At 44.0% G+C, this 21,611-nt stretch overlaps 1 protein-coding gene across 1 annotated transcript in view; it reads left to right on the top strand.

Annotated features, from left to right (window-relative positions):
- The window catches only part of LOC108715264 (homeobox protein aristaless-like 4), a 45,679-nt gene extending 24,638 nt beyond the window's left edge, over positions 1–21,041 (top strand). Inside the window, exons 2-4 of the mRNA XM_018260275.2 lie at positions 11,565–11,854; positions 16,045–16,173; positions 17,594–21,041. Coding sequence (XP_018115764.1) covers positions 11,565–11,854; positions 16,045–16,173; positions 17,594–17,917 — 743 coding nt within the window. The 3' untranslated portion in view covers positions 17,918–21,041. The remainder of the gene's footprint in view (positions 1–11,564; positions 11,855–16,044; positions 16,174–17,593) is intronic.
- Positions 21,042–21,611: the final 570 nt, after the last annotated feature.

The raw sequence follows: 21,611 nt of genomic DNA, 5'->3' as shown, positions 1-21,611 counted from the left end.
ATTAATGTTGAAATTGGGTGGGCCCAAAGCATAACTGGGCGGACCGGGGGTTGTGAAAGGGAAATTTAAATTTTTTTTCAGTCTAATTTACTTTAAAAACTACCACTCCCAGAATGCTCAACCCTTATGTTAACCTTAAAGGATAATTAAACCTTTAAAATGAATGAATGTAAAACGAATTATGGGGCTATTCTAAGCACTTTTGTAATTTACATCCATTATTTAATTTGTTTTTATTCTAAGATATTAAAGGATTCATGTACTGTTAATATGAATGAATTTTGTTACAACAGCGCCACCTGCTGGTCAGTTTCCCACCAGTCTGACCACCAAGTAGTCAAAGAAGTTGTCAGGAGAAAGAAAGAGGCTGCTCTGATGTTCTTCTGCTTAGGAAAGATTTGAAAAACATTTCTAATTGTATTCCTAAGCAAAAGAACATCAGAGCAGCCTCTTCCTCTCTCCTGACAACTTCCTTGACTACTTGGTGGTCAGACTGGTTGGAAACTGATCAGCAGGTGGCACTGTTGTAACAAAATGCATTAACAGTACATGAATCCTTTAATATCTTGGCATTTCTTGGCATAAAAACAAAATAAATAAGGAATGTAAATTACAAAAGTGCTTAAAATAGCACGCTCATCAATTTTACATTAACTTATTTTAAAGGTTTAGTTATCCTTTAAAGGAGAAGGAAAGGCACTCTTTACTTGGGGTGCCAAAAATTAGGCAGCAGAAAACTGCACCAGCCCGGGGTTCTTCCAGCGAGCACCACAGAGTGGAGTCCTGCAGGGAACCAATTTCTAACCCGCAGCCCGCAACCTGAACGGCAATCCGCATATTTACCCACTTTGATCCGCTACCTGACCCGGACCCGCAACTGCCTTATCCGCAACCCAACCCACAACCCGCTGACCACCATCAAAAAGGAAGTGATGTTGCCGCAAGCCTGAAGTGACGTCATCAAAAGTGGGCGGGGACAGCAAGACGTTTTGGGAAATTTTAAAAGGACTAAAATGTAGACAATATAACATTAGATAAGAAATTATGATGAGACCCGCAACCCGACCCGCATGTATTCCCGCACCTGAAAATCCTACCTTCATTCCGCAGGGTACTCGATTTTGTAGACCGGCTGCAGGACTACAGAGCGCAGAGCGATTGGCTTCCAGCTTCTTCTTTCTTCAAAGAAGTCGGCTATTTTGTTCTACTTGCGCATGTGTCTGCCCCGGGAAATTTGAAGAAAGAAGAAGAAGGAACCCAATTGCTCCGTGGTGCTTGCTGGAAGAACCCCTGGACCGTTGCAGTTTTCTACTGATAGGAGCATCGTCTCGGGTGTGAAGTAAGTATATATAAAATGACTTGGGGGTGCCTAACTTTTGCCCACCCCACCCCCTGATTAAATATGCCTTTCTTTCTCTTTAAAGCGGTTGGTTCACCTTTATGTTAACTTTGAATCATTTTTAGAGTGGCTAATTCTAAACACCTTTTCAATTGGCCTTCATTATTTATTTTTTATAGTTTTTTTTGATTATCGCCTTCTTCTGACCCTTTCCAGCTTTCACATTGGGGTCACTGACCCCATCTAAAACAAACGCACTGTAAGGCTACAAATGTATAGTTATTGCTACTTTTTATTATTCATCTTTTTCTTCAGGCCTCTCCAGGCAGAAATGCGTCAAATAAAGAAAAAGAGAGCCAGGGCAGGTAATTTGAAGGCTGTAGAGGAAGTAGACCATGTGGTCAGGGCCCCCCTTTTCCCCATCCCACCCCCTTTGCGACCAATGAGCTTACTTCTTCTATAGCAGGGATCCCCAACCTTTTTTACCCATGAGCCACATTCAAATGTAAAAGAGTTGGGGAGCAACACAAGCCTGAAAAAGTCCCTCGTGTGCCAAATAGAGGCTGTGATTGGCTATTTGGGAGCCCCTATGTGGACTGGCAGCCTACAGGAGGCTCAACATTGCACTGTACTTAGTTTTATGCAATTAAAACTTCCTCCAAGCCTGGAATTCAAAAATAGGCCTCTGCTTTGAGGCCACTGGGAGCAACATCCAAGGCGTTGGAGAGCAACATGTTGCTCATGAGCTACTGGTTGGGGATCACTGCTCTATAGTAATGCCCCTGCAGTGCATGGTTGCTAGTTTAGCCACACATAATAAAAAATTAAAACCAAATGCAGATGTACATTCTACATCATACTAAAGATTCATTTAAAGTTGAACAATCTCTTTAATAGGGACAAGCAATAAGGCAGCGCTTGCTTTCATATATATTCAGATTTCCAGCGAGGGAATGTTCCGTATGAGTGCAAACAAGCAATTCCTTTATACTTTACTCTTCAAGGTAAATAGCCCCCCAAGTGCCAATATAGTGCTTTTTTTATTTTCCTTTTCAAGAGAGCGTAGAGGAAACGAAAATATTTGCTTTTAACAAGCTGAGTAACAAATACTGAGCATTGGGAGGGATGGGGGGCAAAGCAATTAATCGTGCTTCAAAGACAAGGCAATATAAATGTTCTGTCTGCCCATACAGCACTCTGTAATAGCATCACAAAGCAGCCCTCAGTGATTTATTGCACCGCTGAGATGCATGATATTCCTGCAGTCATTCCTTTATGGACATCTCCTCAGCGTCTCTGCGGAGTGTTTAGACATGTAAATAAATGCCTTCTGAACTTAAAGGGGATATAAACCCTGTTTATAAATAAAGCCTATACTCACTTGAGGTTCATTAAAACCAATGGCAATTCAAAACGAAGTAACTGAATCAACTGGTCGTTTATATCGCACCGTGTTCGGTTGGTTTAAGTTCTTCCAGGCTTCTGGGGAACCTTAAAGTTGATGCCAGCACCCCCGGTCATCATCATTTATTTATATGGCACCAGCAAGTTTATAGCAGGAGAGCCTATACTTTACTGATGCGAGTTCTACTTTTAGTGATGTTGTCCCATTATGATCTACATCCATAAAAGCATTGTTAGAATTCTGTTCCATGGAAAATATTATTTAAATATTGATGTGTGAGAAAATGTAAACAAACAACTATTTCTTATGTAACCATAACATATGAATGAAAAATGAAGGGTGAAAAGCAGAAGGGTGATCTAGACAAGCTGTTTGTTGACAGTGTCTTGAGATCTACTGATCACCAGCTAAAGGTCGACTGGTAGATCCAGATCTACCTTTTGGGCACCCCTGATTTAGGGTATCAGAATAAAACAGGATGAACAGGCCCTGGTCACAAGAGATTACAATCTAAACATAATGCTTATTTGTCTTTTTTTAACCCATAAATCATACAATATAATTCCGCCAGTAGAATCTATAAAGGTCCTTCATTACCCCCACACCAGAGGGGACTTTTCGACAGATCAGCTCCTTTGTGTTCAGCGCAGGCACACGCTTGGCATTGCGTTACAGGCCGCCAGCAATGAAAAGGTGGATATCAGTCCCTTAAGGAGGCCAAAGGAAATCAGCTTCTCTTTCTTACAGTCAGAAATGCCTGTTCTCCCTTGTCCTCAGTTATTGGATATCTGAAAGTTCAGCCCTGGTGCCAGGGACTCTCAATTTCCCCTCCATTTGCTTCCCATGTGTGATTGACTTTAAAAGAAAAACCTTCCCTGTCACATCTGGATCCCTAAAGGAACAAAAGGGAGGGGAGGCCGGGGGGTGCAAGGCAGAAATCGGAACCTTTTAACATGTGGTTTGCAGCCCTCGGTATCTGTCAGCCTCAACTCTCTCCAAAAACTTCAAAACAAGGAGATATATAAAGCTCTTCTGGCTGCAGAGGGAGAGGGGGCAAGGGAGAGGGTATCAGAGCCAGAATCCAGTTGTGTGGCTCACATGTTGTATCAATAAGGGGATAAGCAGATCCAGCCGGGCTGGGGGGATTCTGATTACACATGAAAACAAACAAGTGGCAAAGATTCCTGAGGTTTTGGCCTTCTTTAGCCACCAGTCCACATCAGCATTGGGCCCGGCGCGGCCCAGCTCGGACTCTAAATCTCTAACGAAGGAATTAATTGTAGGTTTGAGCTAATGAAGAATCATATGCTGGTAATCAGTGGAAATGGGGAATCCCAGCTCTTTCATCTAAGCCGAGGGATTTTCAGGTCATTCATGATGATGATGATGAGACAGCAAATGTAACACTCAGATTCTTAGTACTGGGTAAGAACTTCACAAATTGCGATTTTAGGTGGAAGGGATGGTTCTAGGACCATCATGGGGTGGGAATGATGGCTATCACTGCAATCGTATATCTGTAGGGTTCTAAGTTATTGAGTACGGAACATCCCCAAAACGCAGAATGTAGCTCTGTGGTATCAAAGAATGTCCTTCTCAAAGAATAGAACAGCTGCAGCGCCCTTTATATGTGCACCCCCAAACATTTGTATTATCGAATGACGCTAAAACTAGAACATCCCCCGGTTCTACCCTGAACACGTCTAGTTATGCCTGGACACTCCCTGGATCCGTCTAGTTCTCTCCTCATGGTTGCACCATGCCCACTGTGATCATAGGCTGCCAAAGTATATAGTGAACCTATGCACATGATATATGTTGGTGGGGACTTGGCTGGCACTGGCAATCCAAATGATTGACAGGAGGCACGGGGGAGGGGGAGGTTCCTGGTAATTCTCCACCGGCAACATGCCAGAAGCCTTAGTGCTAAGGTGTGCATTGATTCTATTTATTCTTTTACTTAATGACTAATTGTTTTCAGGTACAAATAAACACAGGCAATGTGCCTTTAATTATAGACTAATCTTGGCTAGTTTCAGTGCCTTCTTGGGAAAGCCTTAGGGCACCCAGGCTTGTGCCAGCTTAACAGCTATGGGAACGACGACTGATGGAGGGAATCGTGTTGAAGGCTGCAGCTTCTCTGTCTTCTGCACCACCTGCTGCCAACTGCCAATGGTCCCTGGCTGACACTTTCAGTTGGGAGAGGGTGACGGTGGTTCAGTACTATTGCAGGACAGTTCCACTTTGATACTGAGAATTGTGTGCAGTATAAATGTGCTGCCTCTGTAGAAGCCTAAATTGCTAGAATAGGGATTCCCCCTGATATGAGCCCACCATTTTCATAAAAAACCCCCAGAAAGAACAGGTCCCAGGAGGCAGTATGTGCACTACCACAATCAAAAAGTTTGCAATAAGTTATGCATGCAAGCAAAAATTTGTTTATGTGGGCGGGGGGAGGGATATATTCAAAGTTCACCCCAGTCCACAGGTGCATATCCACGAAATTGCAACAATAGTTGTAACATAGTAACATAGTAACATAGTAAGTAAGGTTGAAAAAAGACACATGTCCATCGAGTTCAACCTTTTTTTTTTTTTTTATTAACTACCTATCTGCCAGTTGATCCAGAGGAAGGCAAAAAACCCATCTGAAGCCTCTCCAATTTGCCTTAGAGGGGGAAAAATTCCTTCCTGACTCCAATTGTGAGTCCCTCCACAAACAGTCAAGATTATTGAGCCTATGAGTAAGTGCCGTAACTGACACAAAACACGTTAGGCTGTTCTATGTCCTAATAAATATTTTTGCATTATTTTAAATAATCTTGACTGTTTGTGGAGGGACTCACAACTATTGTTGCAATTTTCCATCATTTTCATGCCTCTCTGCACTTGAGCCCCCCAAACCCCTCTGCTGTGCCAACAAAAACATGATTTTTCCTGCAGATAAAATGGATTTTTTCTGTCACTTGCAATCCACTCCAGAGTCGGCTTTTTTTGCACAAACCATACATTACACACACACACAGTAGCCACATCATCACCTCCTCACCCACGGAAATGGCTCTAATAATAAACACAGTGTTACAAAGCTGCGAATCTCCCTGCTTAATCCAATTACAATTCCGACAATCCAGTCCCATTTCTGGAGTCCACCTTATCCACTCCCTGCAGTTCAGACCCTCCTGTCCCCACTTGCCACCAGTAGAAGTATTGTATTTTATGTATTGGGCTGCTGAACAGGAGAGATACAGGAGCCCTCTATCAGGGAGGCCTCATACCCGAAACACTGTAAAATGAAGACTAAACAACACTGAGCATGTCCATTAATCACGTACAGCAGTCTAGAGCACAATGAGCATGTGAAGTGCCACCAAAACCAGAAAGAGGGATCACCAAGAGCCAAGGGATAGACAGCTAGAAGATGGACCTGAATCTTAGTCTCCTAGACATTTCTGGAAGCCCAGCCTGAATGCCAGTTAGGGGGAGATTTGGGGTTTGTGCTTATTTGTGCTCTTTGTACCCCTGGAACTATAGCAGGGTGACTGTTACCCCAAAGTTTCTAAATATCTGTAACCATGTTATGAGTTAAGGGGGCCTAGCCTGAAGGCCAGTTAGGGGGAGATTTGGGGTGAGTGCTTATTTGTACCCTGGGTACCCCTGGAACTATAGCAGGGTGACTGTTACCCCAATGTTTCTATATACCTTTAACCTTGTTATGAGTTAAGGGGGCCCAGCCTGAAGGCCAGTTAGGGGGAGATTTGGGGTGAGTGCTTATTTGTACCCTGGGTACCCCTGGAACTATAGCAGGGTGACTGTTACCCCAATGTTTCTATATACCTGTAACCATGTTATGAGTTAAGGGGGCCCAGCCTGAAGGCCAGTTAGGGGGAGATTTGGGTTGAGTGCTTATTTGTACCCTGGGTACCCCTGGAACTATAGCAGGGTGACTGTTACCCCAATGTTTCTATATACCTTTAACCTTGTTATGAGTTAAGGGGGCCCAGCCTTAAGGCCAGTTAGGGGGAGATTTGGGGTGAGTGCTTATTTGTACCCTGGGTACCCCTGGAACTATAGCAGGGTGACTGTTACCCCAATGTTTCTATATACCTTTAACCTTGTTATGAGTTAAGGGGGCCCAGCCTGAAGGCCAGTTAGGGGGAGATTTGGGGTGAGTGCTTATTTGTACCCTGGGTACCCCTGGAACTATAGCAACTATATGACTGTTACCCCAATGTTTCTATATACCTTTAACCTTGTTATGAGTTAAGGGGGCCCAGCCTGAAGGCCAGTTAGGGGGAGATTTGGGGTGAGTGTTTATTTGTACCCTGGGTACCCCTGGAACTATAGCAGGGTGACTGTTACCCCAATGTTCCTATATATCTGTAACCCTGTTAGGAGTTTGCTATAACTTACTGAATTCTATGCTGGGACACAGTTTGCAATTTGGCGCTACCTTTTTTCTTAGCTCCCCATTGGGTCCTTCCTTGTTACATTGTGCCCTGGGTATATATATTATCTATGTGGTTATTATGATCTAATGTTGAAGCACAAAGGGAACAATGAGTATAGAACCCTGTCCCATACTCAGTATAATAATTTTCAGACCAAAACACTTTATTTCTCCTCTTCAGTTTGATAATCTGTTCCTTATAAAGTACAAGGATACAGTGAATAGCAGATAATAGCCATACTTATGTTGAATAAATGGTTCGCTGACAAAATGATTTGTTACAGGAGTACAGTAACCCAATTCCGATATCTGAAGTGAAAAATCTGCTTTCACAATGTAATACGGCAGTGGCAAAAAGAATTCTATCGCCCAGCACTGGAGGATGGAGGATTCTGGGAGTTGTAGGCTATATTTCACACCCGTCATAACGACTCTGCCCCCTTTTTTTAGTAATGGATGTTGTAATGCGTAGAAATTCCCCTGTATTTGAGTAAAAGATTTTTAGCTACACCAACATTGCCCTTGTTGGTTCAATAGTAAATGAGCCCTAAAGTCACTTTATACAGAGAGTTTTTCTACAAGAATTTGGAAAATGGGACCCCCCCAAGCAAATTCTTGGTTTGCCCCTTATAAACATGTACATGGTTTCTGTGGCACAGGAATGTACCATGTAAATGATCAGAATCCTGCAGGGATGGTGTAAATAGCTTGGCCCTGAGTTGTATGTGGATATGCGCTATTTGGTTTCCTATGATATTTAGCACTGATTACAGAACCACGTGATGGGGGGGACATGCAGACCCTGGAAGGCACCCTAATAGCATTACCATATTTACAGGATTCTTAAAGCGACAGTATTCGTGCCTCCCCTAGAGCTTAGGGACAGTGATTCCGAGTAGAGTGAAGGGGTGAACTTGATGGATGTGTTTGTTCAACCTCAACAACAGTGTGTACCACAATGCTGGTATTTTACTTATTTCATTTAAAATGAGTGTTCTCTTTACTCAATCTACCCTTTTTCAATTATGGGTCCTGGGGCCCCCCTCTACTCTTTATCCCTGACCCTCCGTGATGCAGATCTGTCACCACGTTCCCTTTATCTACATAACACAGCAGTTTTTTTCTTTAACTGGGATTTTCTTTATGGTCTTGGACTCCTGGGAGGGGAGCCATTTGTTTTGTACAGCCGCCTGTCTGTCTCTGGGCTAAATTCAAAGTCTCCCTATCAGTACAGAAGTCCTGAAAGGGCAGAGTTATAGCCTGCTGCACAGGTTATCACTAAGGTTTGGCCCCTGCATCTCTTCAGCACTGTCATTAAAGTTCTTTCCCTTTGGCCTCCTCTCCTCTCTTCTCTGATTTTTTGACAGCTGGAGAGCAAATGCTGTAGAGGTACCAAGTGTAAATTATGGCTCCCAGTATCTGGATATGCCTTACAGCCTCTTCTTAGAGGTCCAATATTTGTAGCGTGAAAAGCACTGCCTGAACACACACACACTTACATTAATGGATAAGTAAACCTTTAAAATAAGTAATTGGAAAATTGACAATGGTGCTATTCTAAGAAATTTTGCAATGTACATTCTTTATTTAATATTTATTTTGTTTTTAATCCAAGATATTAAGGGATACATGTACTGTTAATATGAACACATTTTGTTACTCAGCAAATACAACTCATTGAGTAGCACTCAACAAATATAACCTGCTGGTCAGTTTCCGACCAGTTTGACCACCAAGTAGTCAAGGAAGTTGTCAAGAGAAAGAAAGAAACTGCTCTGATGTTCTTCGACTTCGAAAAAAAATAAAAACCTTTCTCAAATCTTTCCTAAGCAGAAGAACATCAGAGCAGCCTCTTTCTCTCTCCTGACAACTTCCTTGACTACTTGGTGGTCAGACTGGTCGGAAACTGACAGCAGGTGGCGCTGTTGTAACAAAATGTGTTCATATTAACAGTACATGTATCCCTTAATATCTTGGAATAAAAACAAACTAAATAATGAATATACATTGCAAAATTTCTTAGCACCCTCATCAATTTTACATTCACTTGTTGTAAAGGTTTAGTTATCCTTTAAAGTCTTAGGGCACTGCTACAGGCATAAGTATAGCCCCTTTATCATTAAATCTCTTTCCCTTTGGTCTCTTCTGTCTTATTATTTGCTGCTATAAAGCAAATACTATAGAGGTACCAACACTAACAGGGGTGCAAATTTAATTACATAAAAATCTATGGGGAACCACAACGGGTGCAGGTTTAGCACCTGCACTTCTTCTGCACTATGTATCCTTTTTCTCTACTCAAAGGCTTCACATTTTTTTTGGTAATCTGAAAAGCAGTTCCTGGAAACACACATGGATGCTTTTTTAGGCTGCATAACAATAGCCTATGGGGTGCTGCTATGGGCGCAGGTTTAGCCCCTGCACCTTTCAGCACTGTAATCAAAACTCTTTCCCCACTCTAAACTCCATGTTTGTTGGTAATCTGAAAAGCAGTGTCTGGCCACACATGGATGCTTTTTCAGACTATTTAAGTAGTGGTGCATCTATTGGTGCAATGGGGCCAATTTTCAGGCTACACGGTAACACAAAGTGTCCAATTGCCCTTAGATGGTGCCCTAGGAGGACATAACTTTTGCTCATATTGATCCTGCCACAACTTACTCTGGTCTTTGCATAGGAGAGGTAGATGCATGGCAGTATGGGGTCTTTAGTGTTCCAAAAATATGGATCCATACTCATAACATCCCCCTATAGACTTGAATGGTAATCAGCCTCATCAGGCAATTTCAATTTAAGTCTATAGGGGGCTTTTTCAGGAAGTTTCAGTAACTACCTGAAAAAGTAACTACCTGAAAAAGTTCAAAAAGTTGTAACTCCCCTATTCCCTTAAACAGCAGGTCAGTGCCCAATTAGTTAACAATCTTCATAGACAAATACAAGAGGTCTCCTGCACTCAACCCATTATCAATATATTTAAGACAGAGACATTTTGTGCATACTGCTACTGAAAAATGCCTTACCCTTTAAACAACACAGGGATTGTTTGTCCATATATTGCAATATATTTAAGCTGGCCAACTACGTCAAAGTCATCCCATATCTGGCCAGTCCTACATGCAAATTGCATCTGATTCATTAAGAATTCTATTGCTTCATTATTATTAACAATCTTCTTGCTTTCAGGAATTGATATATCAGATGAAACCCCAAGCTTTATTATATCTCCTGCAAGGCTTCACCTTTTTGCAAAGGAAATCGTAAACTCTGAAAGATAAGAAAAATAGCCATGAAGAGTGGGGCCCCAGCAGCACTGGGGGGGGGGGGGGGATTACACAAATCCTTTTGCATCTCTCCAGGATCATAGGTTTCCCTTTGGTGTGTGCCATTTGTGGCTGCAATGAATCAGAGCCACCAGAGGAGCTGATACTCTAATGTGCTGCTGTAGGCGCAAGAAGATAAAATGACTTTCTGAGGTCACTTAAAGTTGAGTTCTCCAAGCCTCTAGATCTAAATCCTTGAGCTGTGGGAGCATTTGATTTTGGTGAACTCTGGCCCCCCTGCAAATGCAGCAGCTGAGGATGGAGGGTGAGGGGAAAAGAGGGTTTTGACAAGACGGGAGAGCTGAGTGTTTAAAGAGGCCGTAACTATATATTATATAGTGAATAAAGTACCCCCTCTTGTAAAATATAAGGATATTATAAGTTACCGAGGAGTTTCATGACCATATAAAACACGAGGCCAAAGGTCATGGAACTCCAAGGTAACTTCTAATATCCTCATATTTTGCAACTGGGGGTACTTTATTTATTATAATACACACATTTTAGTTAGTCATGTGACAGAAATGACATCAGAACTCAACGTTTATAACTGATGACATCTGAACTCACCGTTTATAAGGATATAATTTACAAGATATTCATGGCTGTTGTGTATTATACAGATATATTATACAGAAGGAATCTTTTGTATTTTTGAAGGGGAAATGTGTCTCAAAATTCATTCTTGGTATGTTGTATACAGCAGCAACCTAAGTTATGTTGCCCTTTAATTTTTTTCAGTGTTTAAGTAACATTACTGCCTTACAGTTTTTGGGTCCTAGGTTCGATTCCAGCCAGGTCACTATGTCTATGTTCTTAGTGTGTTTGTATGGGTTTCATCTGGGTAATCTGGTTTTCTACCCCACTCCAAAAATATATTTTCTGGTCCAAGGGTTTAGAACTGATGTGTGCTACACAGGAACCTCTACTGCAATTATTATTAAGTTGTACAGGAACAGTCTCCTCTTGGGGAATAATGGACATGCCCTCTGTCAGACTGGGAGATCTTCTGCCAACATTAATATACCTTTCCCTTATTTGTCGTTTTAGCTAAAGAGAGCTCCTTGACCCCAAACAGCGACCACCAGGGAATGGATAGTGGATACATTACCAGCAAGGAGACTGCAGGGAAGGGCTCTCAAGACAGGGGCAGTGGGGATCTCCCAATGGACAAAGCCGACTCTGAGAGCAACAAAGGAAAAAAAAGGAGGAACAGGACTACCTTCACCAGTTACCAACTGGAGGAGCTAGAGAAGGTCTTCCAGAAGACGCACTACCCAGATGTCTATGCCCGGGAGCAGCTGGCCATGAGGACTGACCTGACAGAGGCCAGAGTGCAGGTACAGCCAGTTCTTTCCAACCAACAATGAGCAGAACCTTCCTTTGTAATAGGACAGGCCACAAAGATAAAAGAGTTTTGTATCTATGTTGTCTGCTGGTCAAAATTGGGAATCAGTGATGGGGTTAGGGATCTTCGATTTGGGTGTTTCTGTTTGTTATTGGATGCGGGGTGTTTTTTTTTTTTTTACATTTTCTTGCTTCTGTAGAAGATGTCCAACATCTTCGTTCAGGGCTGTCCAATATTTTTCATGGCATGGGGAAATTATTTAATTTAGTTTGGTGGTCCAGAGTATAATAAGACATTGATGTCAAACTAAAAAGTTTATGGAGATCTTGGTATGGATGGAGGCCATGGGCACCTGGCAACATTCAGCCTATATGCTACCAGGTGAACAGCCTTAATGTACATTGACCCATGACTGGTGAGGCTGTTAAAGCAACCTCCTCCTAACCTCAGTCAGCAAATTCCAAAGTGAAAAGCAGTTTACCACAATGTAGTGTTAACAATCGGAGTATTAAACTGGAAATTGGCTAAACTTGTGCATAGCAGACGGCCTTCATTGAATGAGTAGAAATGGGAAGGCAGCACGCACTATGGTCATTTTCCAATCAAACGTTATGATCATGGGAACACGTCTCCATTACAAGTATTTTCACAAATTATTGGGTGCCTGGCCAACCCAGAACTGCCTTGGCTCAACAATCAGAATAGTTACATACAGTTAGTTGGATGAGTGAAATGTTGGCTAGCCTCATGTGTGGCTCAATTGTATCATTGCCTTTGCCCTTAGCAATCAGATATCTGCTTTCAGTTTCTAGCTTGTAGTAGTCTGAACAAAGCAAAGCAGGCACAATTTAGTAAATAGGCTACAATGTGACTTATGGCCCTAGCCACCTCTCTTCAATCACTGCTCCTGGTTCTTGTAATCTGTACATATATGCAATCATATATGCACTGCATTGGTGGTACTTCATTTATTCATATGTGCACTGCAGGGGTGGTACTTAATTTATCCATATATGCACTGATACTTCCTCTGTTTATATATGCACTTCAGGGGCGGTACTTCCTCTGTTCCTATATGCACTGCAGGGGCGGTACTTCCTATAAGAGCTACCATAGCCCAAGATCTGTGTTTTTGTATGGGTACAGGAAGCCTCCATTAGCAAATAAAACTGCAATGGCCCTCGGACCATAATAGGAGATTAAAACAGCTGATAATATTCTCAGTTTCTCATCTTTACTTCCACTTTGTATTTGTCTATGGGAAAAAATTAAGGTCATTAAGTGGCCTTTGGCAATATTCCTTAAGTGAATCAGAGTCTTCGAAAAGACCAATTGCCCTGTCCTGGCCCCAGCACTGTCCTTTTTGGCAGGACTTAGGGCTCTCCCCGTGCAGGCTTGCAAGGACAGAACAAGGGGCAGGAACAGCAGAGGCAAGTGCCTAGTGCAACTATAGAAAAGATGGTTAATGGTCTGGTGAATCTACGGATGGGCGGCAATTGACACCCTTTTGCTTGGTGCCAATGTTCCTTGGCCCAGCTCTGATGGACGGAACACCAGAATTTCCTTAGTCTGAGTCTTTAACAATGAAAAGTGGCAATGCACATCCCTGTATGGTAATTGCTTTGTTAGGATGTGGTGCCAATGTCACGGCTACCAAAAAGTTATTTGAGTATTTAACTCTATGCTAGGTATTCCCCTGTGCTAAGCACAATTCAGCAGGAACAGCCCCTAAGTTTGCTCATAGTCTGTACAGAGAGATCCCATAAAACTATAACAGCATAGGTATTCCCCTGTACTAAGCACAATTCAGCAGGAACAGCCCCTAAGTTTGCTCATAGTCTGTACAGAGAGATACCATAAAACTATGGCAGCATAGGTATTCCCCTGTACTAAGCACAATTCAGCAGGAACAGCCCCTACATTTGCTCATAATCTGTATAGAGAAATACCATAAAACTATGGCAGCATAGGTATTCCCCAGTACTAAGCACAATTCAGCAGGAACAGCCCCTTATGTTTACATATAGCCTGTACAGAGAGAGACATTGTAAAAATCTGCCAGCATTATTCAGCAGGAACAGTACCAGGAGTTGCTCATACTAATTTATTCAATACAATTATGACAACAGCTGGGAGTTTTTGTTCTGCAGCTGGCACATGCCGGGGATCCACAGCTAAAGCCCTTTCTGCCCTACCCTAAAACCAACCCTAACTACCGTACCATCATCACTGTTTAGATTCTGTCACTCAGAATTTCCTATTAGACCAGCTGTGAGTTTACGTGCCCTTGTCTCTTGCACCCGCCTTGCCCCATGCAGATGATCTGGCACTTACTTTCCATCTCTGTGTATTTCTGGGCTCCCCCCAAGTCACCCCCCCCCCCTTGTAATCCATGGGAGGAGAGGGAGAAAGGAAGAGCAGAGTCTGCAGGAAATTAAAGATGTAATGAAAACAAGAAGGAGTTATCTGACCCTCTCATGCTGCACCGCTTTCCCAGGACACGGGAGTGTCTTCTCACATTTCCCCTTAACCCCCCAAAATAAAATTGCTTCTGGGCGGAGCAATATTAATTCAGAATATCATAGATCCTCTCTTAATTCCACTGTTTTGCCATTCTACCCCCCCCCCGGCCTTTTGGTGATTCGTATAATAGAGGCATGAATACATTTTAGAGGGTCACAGGGGGTTGGGCACCAGGGTTCAGTCATATATCCTTAGGGTCCTAAAACTATCTAAGGAAATGACATTTTGCTTTATTGTGAAAAAATTATTTTTGGGTGTACTTCCCCTTTAAAGGAAAAGAAAACACTATAAATCAGGTACATTTGGCCCTAGTTGTTGATTTAAAGGAAGTTTAATGGGCAAATAAAAGGGTAAGTGAATCCCCATGAGCTGAACACATGAGAAGGGATGTAGCGCTGCTCCCAGATGTCCCTAATGGGAAGATACACTTCCCTGTATAGAGCACTGATCCTATTAGGGATGGGGATTTGGGGGTAGACAGGCACACTACAGTTCTCTTTAAGCCCCTACATTCCTGGCACATGGTTCTTGCTCCAGGGTGCGGGGACTGTCACCCCCCTTGGCACCTCCAGCCTCTGCTACTCTCACCCCTTATCCACCGTGCCAAATTGAAAGCAGAGACATAAGAGGACCCCCTTGCTCTGGGACACAGCCCCTTATGTCTGATTAATGACCCCCTTGGTGGGTCTGACAGAGCGAGGTGACCCCCATAACATGCACTTCTATAGCACTCGCCAAAAACGTGCTCCTCTCATCCAATCACCTCGCTTGTCCACCTTGATTAATGGGACGGTTGATGCAACTGAAATGCTTGTTTGTGCAATGAAAGCTTGACCTGGGGTGTATCCCAGGATAGGGATCAATTCCTGTAATGTAGATTCCTGTTCCCTTTATTCAAATCTATTTCACTGTAAAACATTTCCTCTCCAAGTATTTCTGTTTATAGTTATAGCTGGGAGCTGCCATATTGATTCCCTGAGACAGTAAGAGGGTATAGCTAATTGTGCACTGAATGCTCCTTCAGGAATAGGGAAATGTAATTAATACTGTGGCTTTGCTGCTCCTCTTTAGCTAAGCTTTCTTATCTCTCCCATTCTCTTAGTTCAAGGGATTCGGTGAGTGCTATTCACTGAGTTGTATTTTTTCTGAGTATGACCCACTGAATTTTATTCTCTGAGTGTTACTTGCTGAGTTGTATTCTCTGAGTGCTACTAAAAGAGTTGTATTCTTTGAGTGGGACTCATTGAGTTATGGTCTTTGAGTGTTGCTTATTCAGTTGTATTCTCTAAGTGCTACTCATTGAGTTGTTTTCTGAGTGTTACTAAAAGAGTTGTATCCTCTAAGTGCTACACATTGAGATGTATTGTGTGGGTGCTTGTCACTGAGTTGTATTTGCTGAGTGATACTCAGTGAGTTGTATTTGCTACTCAATGAGTTATAGTTGCTGAGTGCTACCCAACGACTACTGTATTTGCTGAGTGCCGCACAAAGAGTTGTATTTGCTGACTGCTACTCAATGAGTTGTATTTGCTGAGTTCTACATACAGAGTTGTATTTGCTGAGTGCTACTCAATGAGTTGTACTTACTGAGTGTATGAGTTGTTTTTGCTCAGTGCTACACACAGAGTTGTATTCTCACTGTACATCTTTTCTTTTAAGGTTTGGTTCCAAAACCGAAGAGCCAAGTGGAGGAAGAGGGAGAGGTTCGGACAGATGCAGCAGGTGCGCACCCACTTCTCCTCTGCCTACGAGTTGCCCCTCCTGACCCGGGCGGAGAACTATGCCCAGGTAAGATGCCTATGATGCCGGATCTACATTCCTCTAGCTGTTGCTAAACTACAACTCCCAGCATCCTCCTAACCGCCCTGCCTTTATATGATCCTGGGGCCCTACTGCCAAATACCCTGCCCTACCCTCACTCCAACCTGCCTGAACCCTGACAAGACAGGAGCTGGGGTGACAGGTCCCTGCCATTAGTTTGCATTTCATCAGCAGCTGGGGGGGGGGGATGAAGGGAGAAAGGTAAAAGGTCAGCAGTTTGACAAGCAGGAGAGCTACGAGGAGACGGCAGGAATGTTAGCCCCACGCTTTGTTCCACAGGCCACATCTGGAGATCCGACCCCCCCACATTCTTTCCTTTCAAACTCCCTTCACCTTTTCCTATGGGGGGGGGAGGCTGAACTGAAACATCAGCCTTAATGGGTTGATCTAGGTGCCCATCAAGCATGTCTGACAAGCATTATATAACCAAGTGCCCAGCATTGATTATAATATAAGGGTATAAAATTGAGGCCTCGAGAGCTGTGAACGTTACAATGGTGAGTGTTGGCGATATACGCAAGTCAGTACACTGGTCCTTATGGTCTATGTACCGACGAGATGGCCAACAAGAAGAATCGGGTGCTTCCTGGTACACATGGGCCTATCTGCTTTGTCCCAGTCATGTGACTCTATCAGATAGGATCACATGACCGGGACACAGGGTTGCCAGTTTGGCGGTTTTCCAGCCAAATTGGGCTACTAATTTAAAGCCCAGGCTGGTTTTAAAAGTACAGCCAAGGTACAGATTTGGGCTACTGTTTGGGCTACTGCATCTCCCAATGCATGTTGGGTAATGTCGTTTTTGTTTAACACTTTACAATTTATTGTAAGATTACAATACCCAGCATGCAATGGGACTGACTTGTGTAGAAGTTGTGAGGTAGCAATTTTGGGCTCTGTAATCCAGTCTACCTTCGGAATTTTCCGGCGACTTTGCTCAATTTCAGACAATTTTGGGGCAAAAATCTGCTGAGCACCAAAATGTCTAGAGGTTGAGCTGTTTTACCAATATTTATTGAAATATTAGGGACTTATGGGGCCCCTATACCTCCTGCGCCCCTCTCTGTAGTAACACCCCTGGTGACGGGCAAATCTGTCCCATTTTGCTTCATGAAAAAAAATTGAAAAGGCATATTTTCATTTATTTTTTTCACTGCACATATTGTGCTATTTTTGGGCTACTTTTGACGTGCCTCTTGGCTAGTTCTCGGCTGCTTTTGTAGCCGACTTTGGCTGGTTTTGAAAATTCGACCTGGCAACCCTGCTGGGACAAAGCAGATAGGCCCTCTTAGTCCCAATAAAGCGAGTCAGTGGTCTGAAACGTTTTGTTTTGCACTATACATGTCCTGTGATTTAATATTCATATTATTCTCCCCTTGTTGTGCAGATTCAGAACCCCTCCTGGATCGGGAATAACAGCGGCGGTTCTCCGGTGCCGGCCTGCGTGGTGCCCTGTGACACCGTCTCCTCCTGCATGTCGCCCCACACTCACCCTCACTCGGCAGGGGGAGTCTCAGAGTTCCTCAGTGTACCGGGCCCCGGAGCTCACGTGGGGCAGACGCACATGGGTGGGCTGTTTAGCAGCGCGACCATGGGCCCCGGTATAAATGGCTACGACTTGAACCCCGAGCCAGACCGTAAAAGCTCCAGCATTGCTGCACTCAGGATGAAAGCCAAAGAACACAGCGCGGCCATGTCCTGGGCAACATGACAGATCTGCCCGACGCTGGCGCCAAGTGACGTTACGCCCACCCCCCTCTTGTTTGGTTTTTGCCGAGGTCAAAGGTGGCAACCATAACCGTGGCACAGTCCCAGTATGCATCACAGGCCGACCCAAAAGGACTATAATATTTAACTGCAGCCAGAGGGGGAGTTGATGAATAAAGCACAACCGTAATCAGGGATGATCAATCCTAATAATCATGGAGGCCGACCCAACCCCCCCCCCCAGACTCCTGCTCCTTGCACCCCCTGGGCAGGGGAATAGTGGACCCCTCTGAGATCAGCACTATATTCACACAAATTCTGGATTATCAGCCATCATTGAGATCCGCAGCCAAGTGTAATCAAACTTTATGGGACTCCCCCCGCTGCAGCACCAAAAACAGAACCAGGCCTCGGGGAAGGAACGGCTGCCAAGTCCCTGGGATGATACAGACTCTCTGTGCTCCATTGCGGTGTCTCTTTGCTTTATAACTTTGTGTCTGGATTTCTTGGCTTCTAATTCATTTCATGTCTGGGGGGTGAGCTGTCTATAGTTGGGGGCATGCAGATGGACTCCCCCGTGTACCCCACGCATTTATCTATTTCTGCATTTGTGGCATAGTGTGTATAGTAAGGCAAGAGGGTGTCAGGGGAAGGGGCTACAATGGGATGGTTGTGGGGCGGGTTTGGGCCAAGAAGATGAGATCCAGGTGCAAGTTCAGGTGGGTGGAGTTTTGGACTTCTCCTCCTCTCTGATTGTGTAACAGTTCTGACCCCTCCCCATGGGGGTCTGATCCCACCCATATAAGGAAGTGAGTTTTGTTGGGTGCAGGGCATAAAGTAGAAGGTGGCCATACACGATAAGATCCGCACGATTGGCGAAATTGCAAAACGACCGGATCGTAACCCCATATGCCCACCAAAGGCAGACCCTAGGGTCATAGGATTGGAGGAAATGGGCGACGACGGCTCGTAGGACCATGTCAACTAGCCCATGCAGTCCTCGATCGCAGGAAAACCTGCCCAATCGGTATCAGGGCGATTTTTGGCCTGATATCGATTGGTGAGACCCGTCAGAAGCCCCACACACGGGTAGATAAGCTGTTAATTGGTCTAAAGGTCTGATATCGGCAGCTTAAATCTGCCCGTGTATGGCCATTATAGCTGAAAAATTTCTGACAAGTTCAGCGTTGGACTGGAGTGTCCGGGGCCCACTGGTGCTGCTTGGGGGTCACTCACCCTAGTCGAGAGCTCCAGCTCCTCCAAAACCAACACCCTCCCCTGAACACCCCTTACTGTACTTCCACTTCTCAGCAGGGAGGGGAACGCTGTTGCCCATAGTTCCTGGTGAAGGGGACCTTTTTCTGAGGGAGCCATCCTGGGTCGAAGGGAGTTTTTTCCTGGTGTCCTATTGGCCCAGTCCGAACGTGGTCCCGCTCACTAATGGGCAATAAGACAAGATGGTGCCACTAACTACATTGGTGCTGTTCTTGAACGACAGCTCCCTGTACCCACCACTCCCTCAAGCTATAGTTCAGTAACAGCCAGGGAACAGCAGGTTGGGTTGTAAGAACTAAGCACTGCCTTATGGGGATTGGATAAAATTGGGCACAGGGTCACTATCAGAGCCACAGAAGTGTGTCGTGGGCAGAGTCTTGGCATAATGGGCAGTGAATGAATTTGCATTGGAACTCCAGTCTACTTGAGTGCCCAGGTGAGCAGAGTCTCATTGGAGTCATGAAGCTCTTAAAAGGCATTTGGGGAATCAGGGGAGCCCTAAGCTGCAGGGGTGGGAATTCTCACCAATATAATTGCTGACAGCAGCCCCCATGAATCAGAGCCTCAGGTGACAGGTGGGGCCCATTCACACTCCTCTAGAAGATCCACAGGTATTAGGCAGCGCTAACCGGGAAGCTATGTTTCTCCCCACTGGATTAAGTGTTCTCATCAGCTCCACAGATTTCCTTATGTTCCAAGCACTTGGAGTCGCTCCAGGGAAACCATTTCTGCACTTTAGTGCAACCAGACAGGGCCCAGCTTGTAAATTTCCCCTTAAGTGCCCGGCTGGAGTGACACCCGGCGTCTGCTGGGGCGGCCGAGGTTTTCTAAGCTTTGATATTTAACCTAAAAATGTTTTTTAGAATTGGGGGGGTTCAGGAGTCAGAATCTGCAGTGGAAGCAGCAAGGCTGGAAACCAAGAATCTTATGTTTCAGGCCCAGACACCCAGGCATTAGCAGTTATTTCTTTCCTACATTTGGGAGCAGAAGGCCTGATTTATTTCGTAGGTTGATCTGTCCCTATATTTTATATCTGTTGCCTCTGTCAAGCCTCTTTTGTATCCACAGGGATTCATATCTCCCATTGTCCCGTTTTTCATGGGACAGTCCTGATTTTGACAGCTCAACCCGCAATCCCGGGTTTGTTACTGAATTGTCCTGACTGATCTCCTGAACTGAAAACGTACAACGTTTCTAAAATGTAACCGGCTTTTGGCAGAGAGCCCAGAATATGTGGCAGGTGCACTTAAATACATTTGTAACAATTTAAGTTAAGCAAAGAAACAATTGTAACAATTTAAGATAAGCAGGTCTCTTGGGGAAACTGTGACTTGCAGCTTAAAGGGCAATTCACCTTCATTAGCAAAACAGTAATACATAAAACCACAAAAATGTGTTCAAACTTTCATAACCTGCCAAATATTGTAAAATGAACCTGGTAATTAGGGGGTGTGGCCACAAAAATAGGTGTGGTCAATAAATCACTGCGCATTCCTCTTTCTATTTCCAAACTGTTGGGAGGTATGGAGATTCAATACCCTATAGTCCCATATAGAGCCCAGTACCTATTTAATACTACTGAAGACAAGATCCTCGTCGGGGGGAGGGAATAAAATACTCTTTTGCCATCGGGAGAGCGAGCGAGACACAATCTCACTGTAATCACTTGTATCTTTAACACATGCATCCATTTTTTTTCTGCTTCCGTGACTTTAAAAAAATCGCTTTTGCTTAACAAACCTTGGGTTGGACTCACCATGTAACACTGCAGTATTAAAGGACAAGTTGTATATACGCTCCGGTGCCAGCTATGTATAACAGTCATTTGTGCTATTAAAGTGCCGGTACTTCTACACACGACTACAGACTCTTCTTTTGTGCAGACACGGGATCAGCAGCTTCTCATAATGTATTTGATTTTGGCCGCCTGGCCAGGGAACTTGGTATTTCACCAGTTTTCAATGTTATTTTCAGGAGTCAGAACAAGAAGTGCAGCTGCGACTCTGAAGGGGTGAATCACCTTTTGTTTAACTGTCTGTGGGGCTCATTCATCAACACTGACCAAATTTGCCCATGGGCAGTAACCCATGTCAACCAATCAAATTGCTGCATTCATTGTTTTACTTGCAGCTGGCTTTAAAAAGCTAAAAACTGATTGGTTGCTATAGGTAACTGCCCATGGGCAAATTTGACAAAAGTTGATAAATGAGCCCCAGTATGTTTCAACTATTCAATTGGCCTTAATGTTTTCTTTTTCATTGTTTTTGGATTATTTGTCTTCTTCTTTCTAGCTTTCATGGTGGATTAGGTGGAATTAGTAGCTGGCTGTAAAGGGGGCGGCCATTGAGGTTGAAATTGGGTGGGCCCAGAGCATAACTGGGTGGACCCAGAGCATAACTGGGTGGACCAGGGGCGTGAACGTG

Source organism: Xenopus laevis, chromosome 4S (genome assembly GCF_017654675.1).
Source record: "Xenopus laevis strain J_2021 chromosome 4S, Xenopus_laevis_v10.1, whole genome shotgun sequence".
Lineage (NCBI taxonomy): Eukaryota > Metazoa > Chordata > Amphibia > Anura > Pipidae > Xenopus > Xenopus laevis.
Note: the sequence above shows the minus strand (reverse complement) of the source record. Positions and strands in the feature narration are given on the sequence as shown.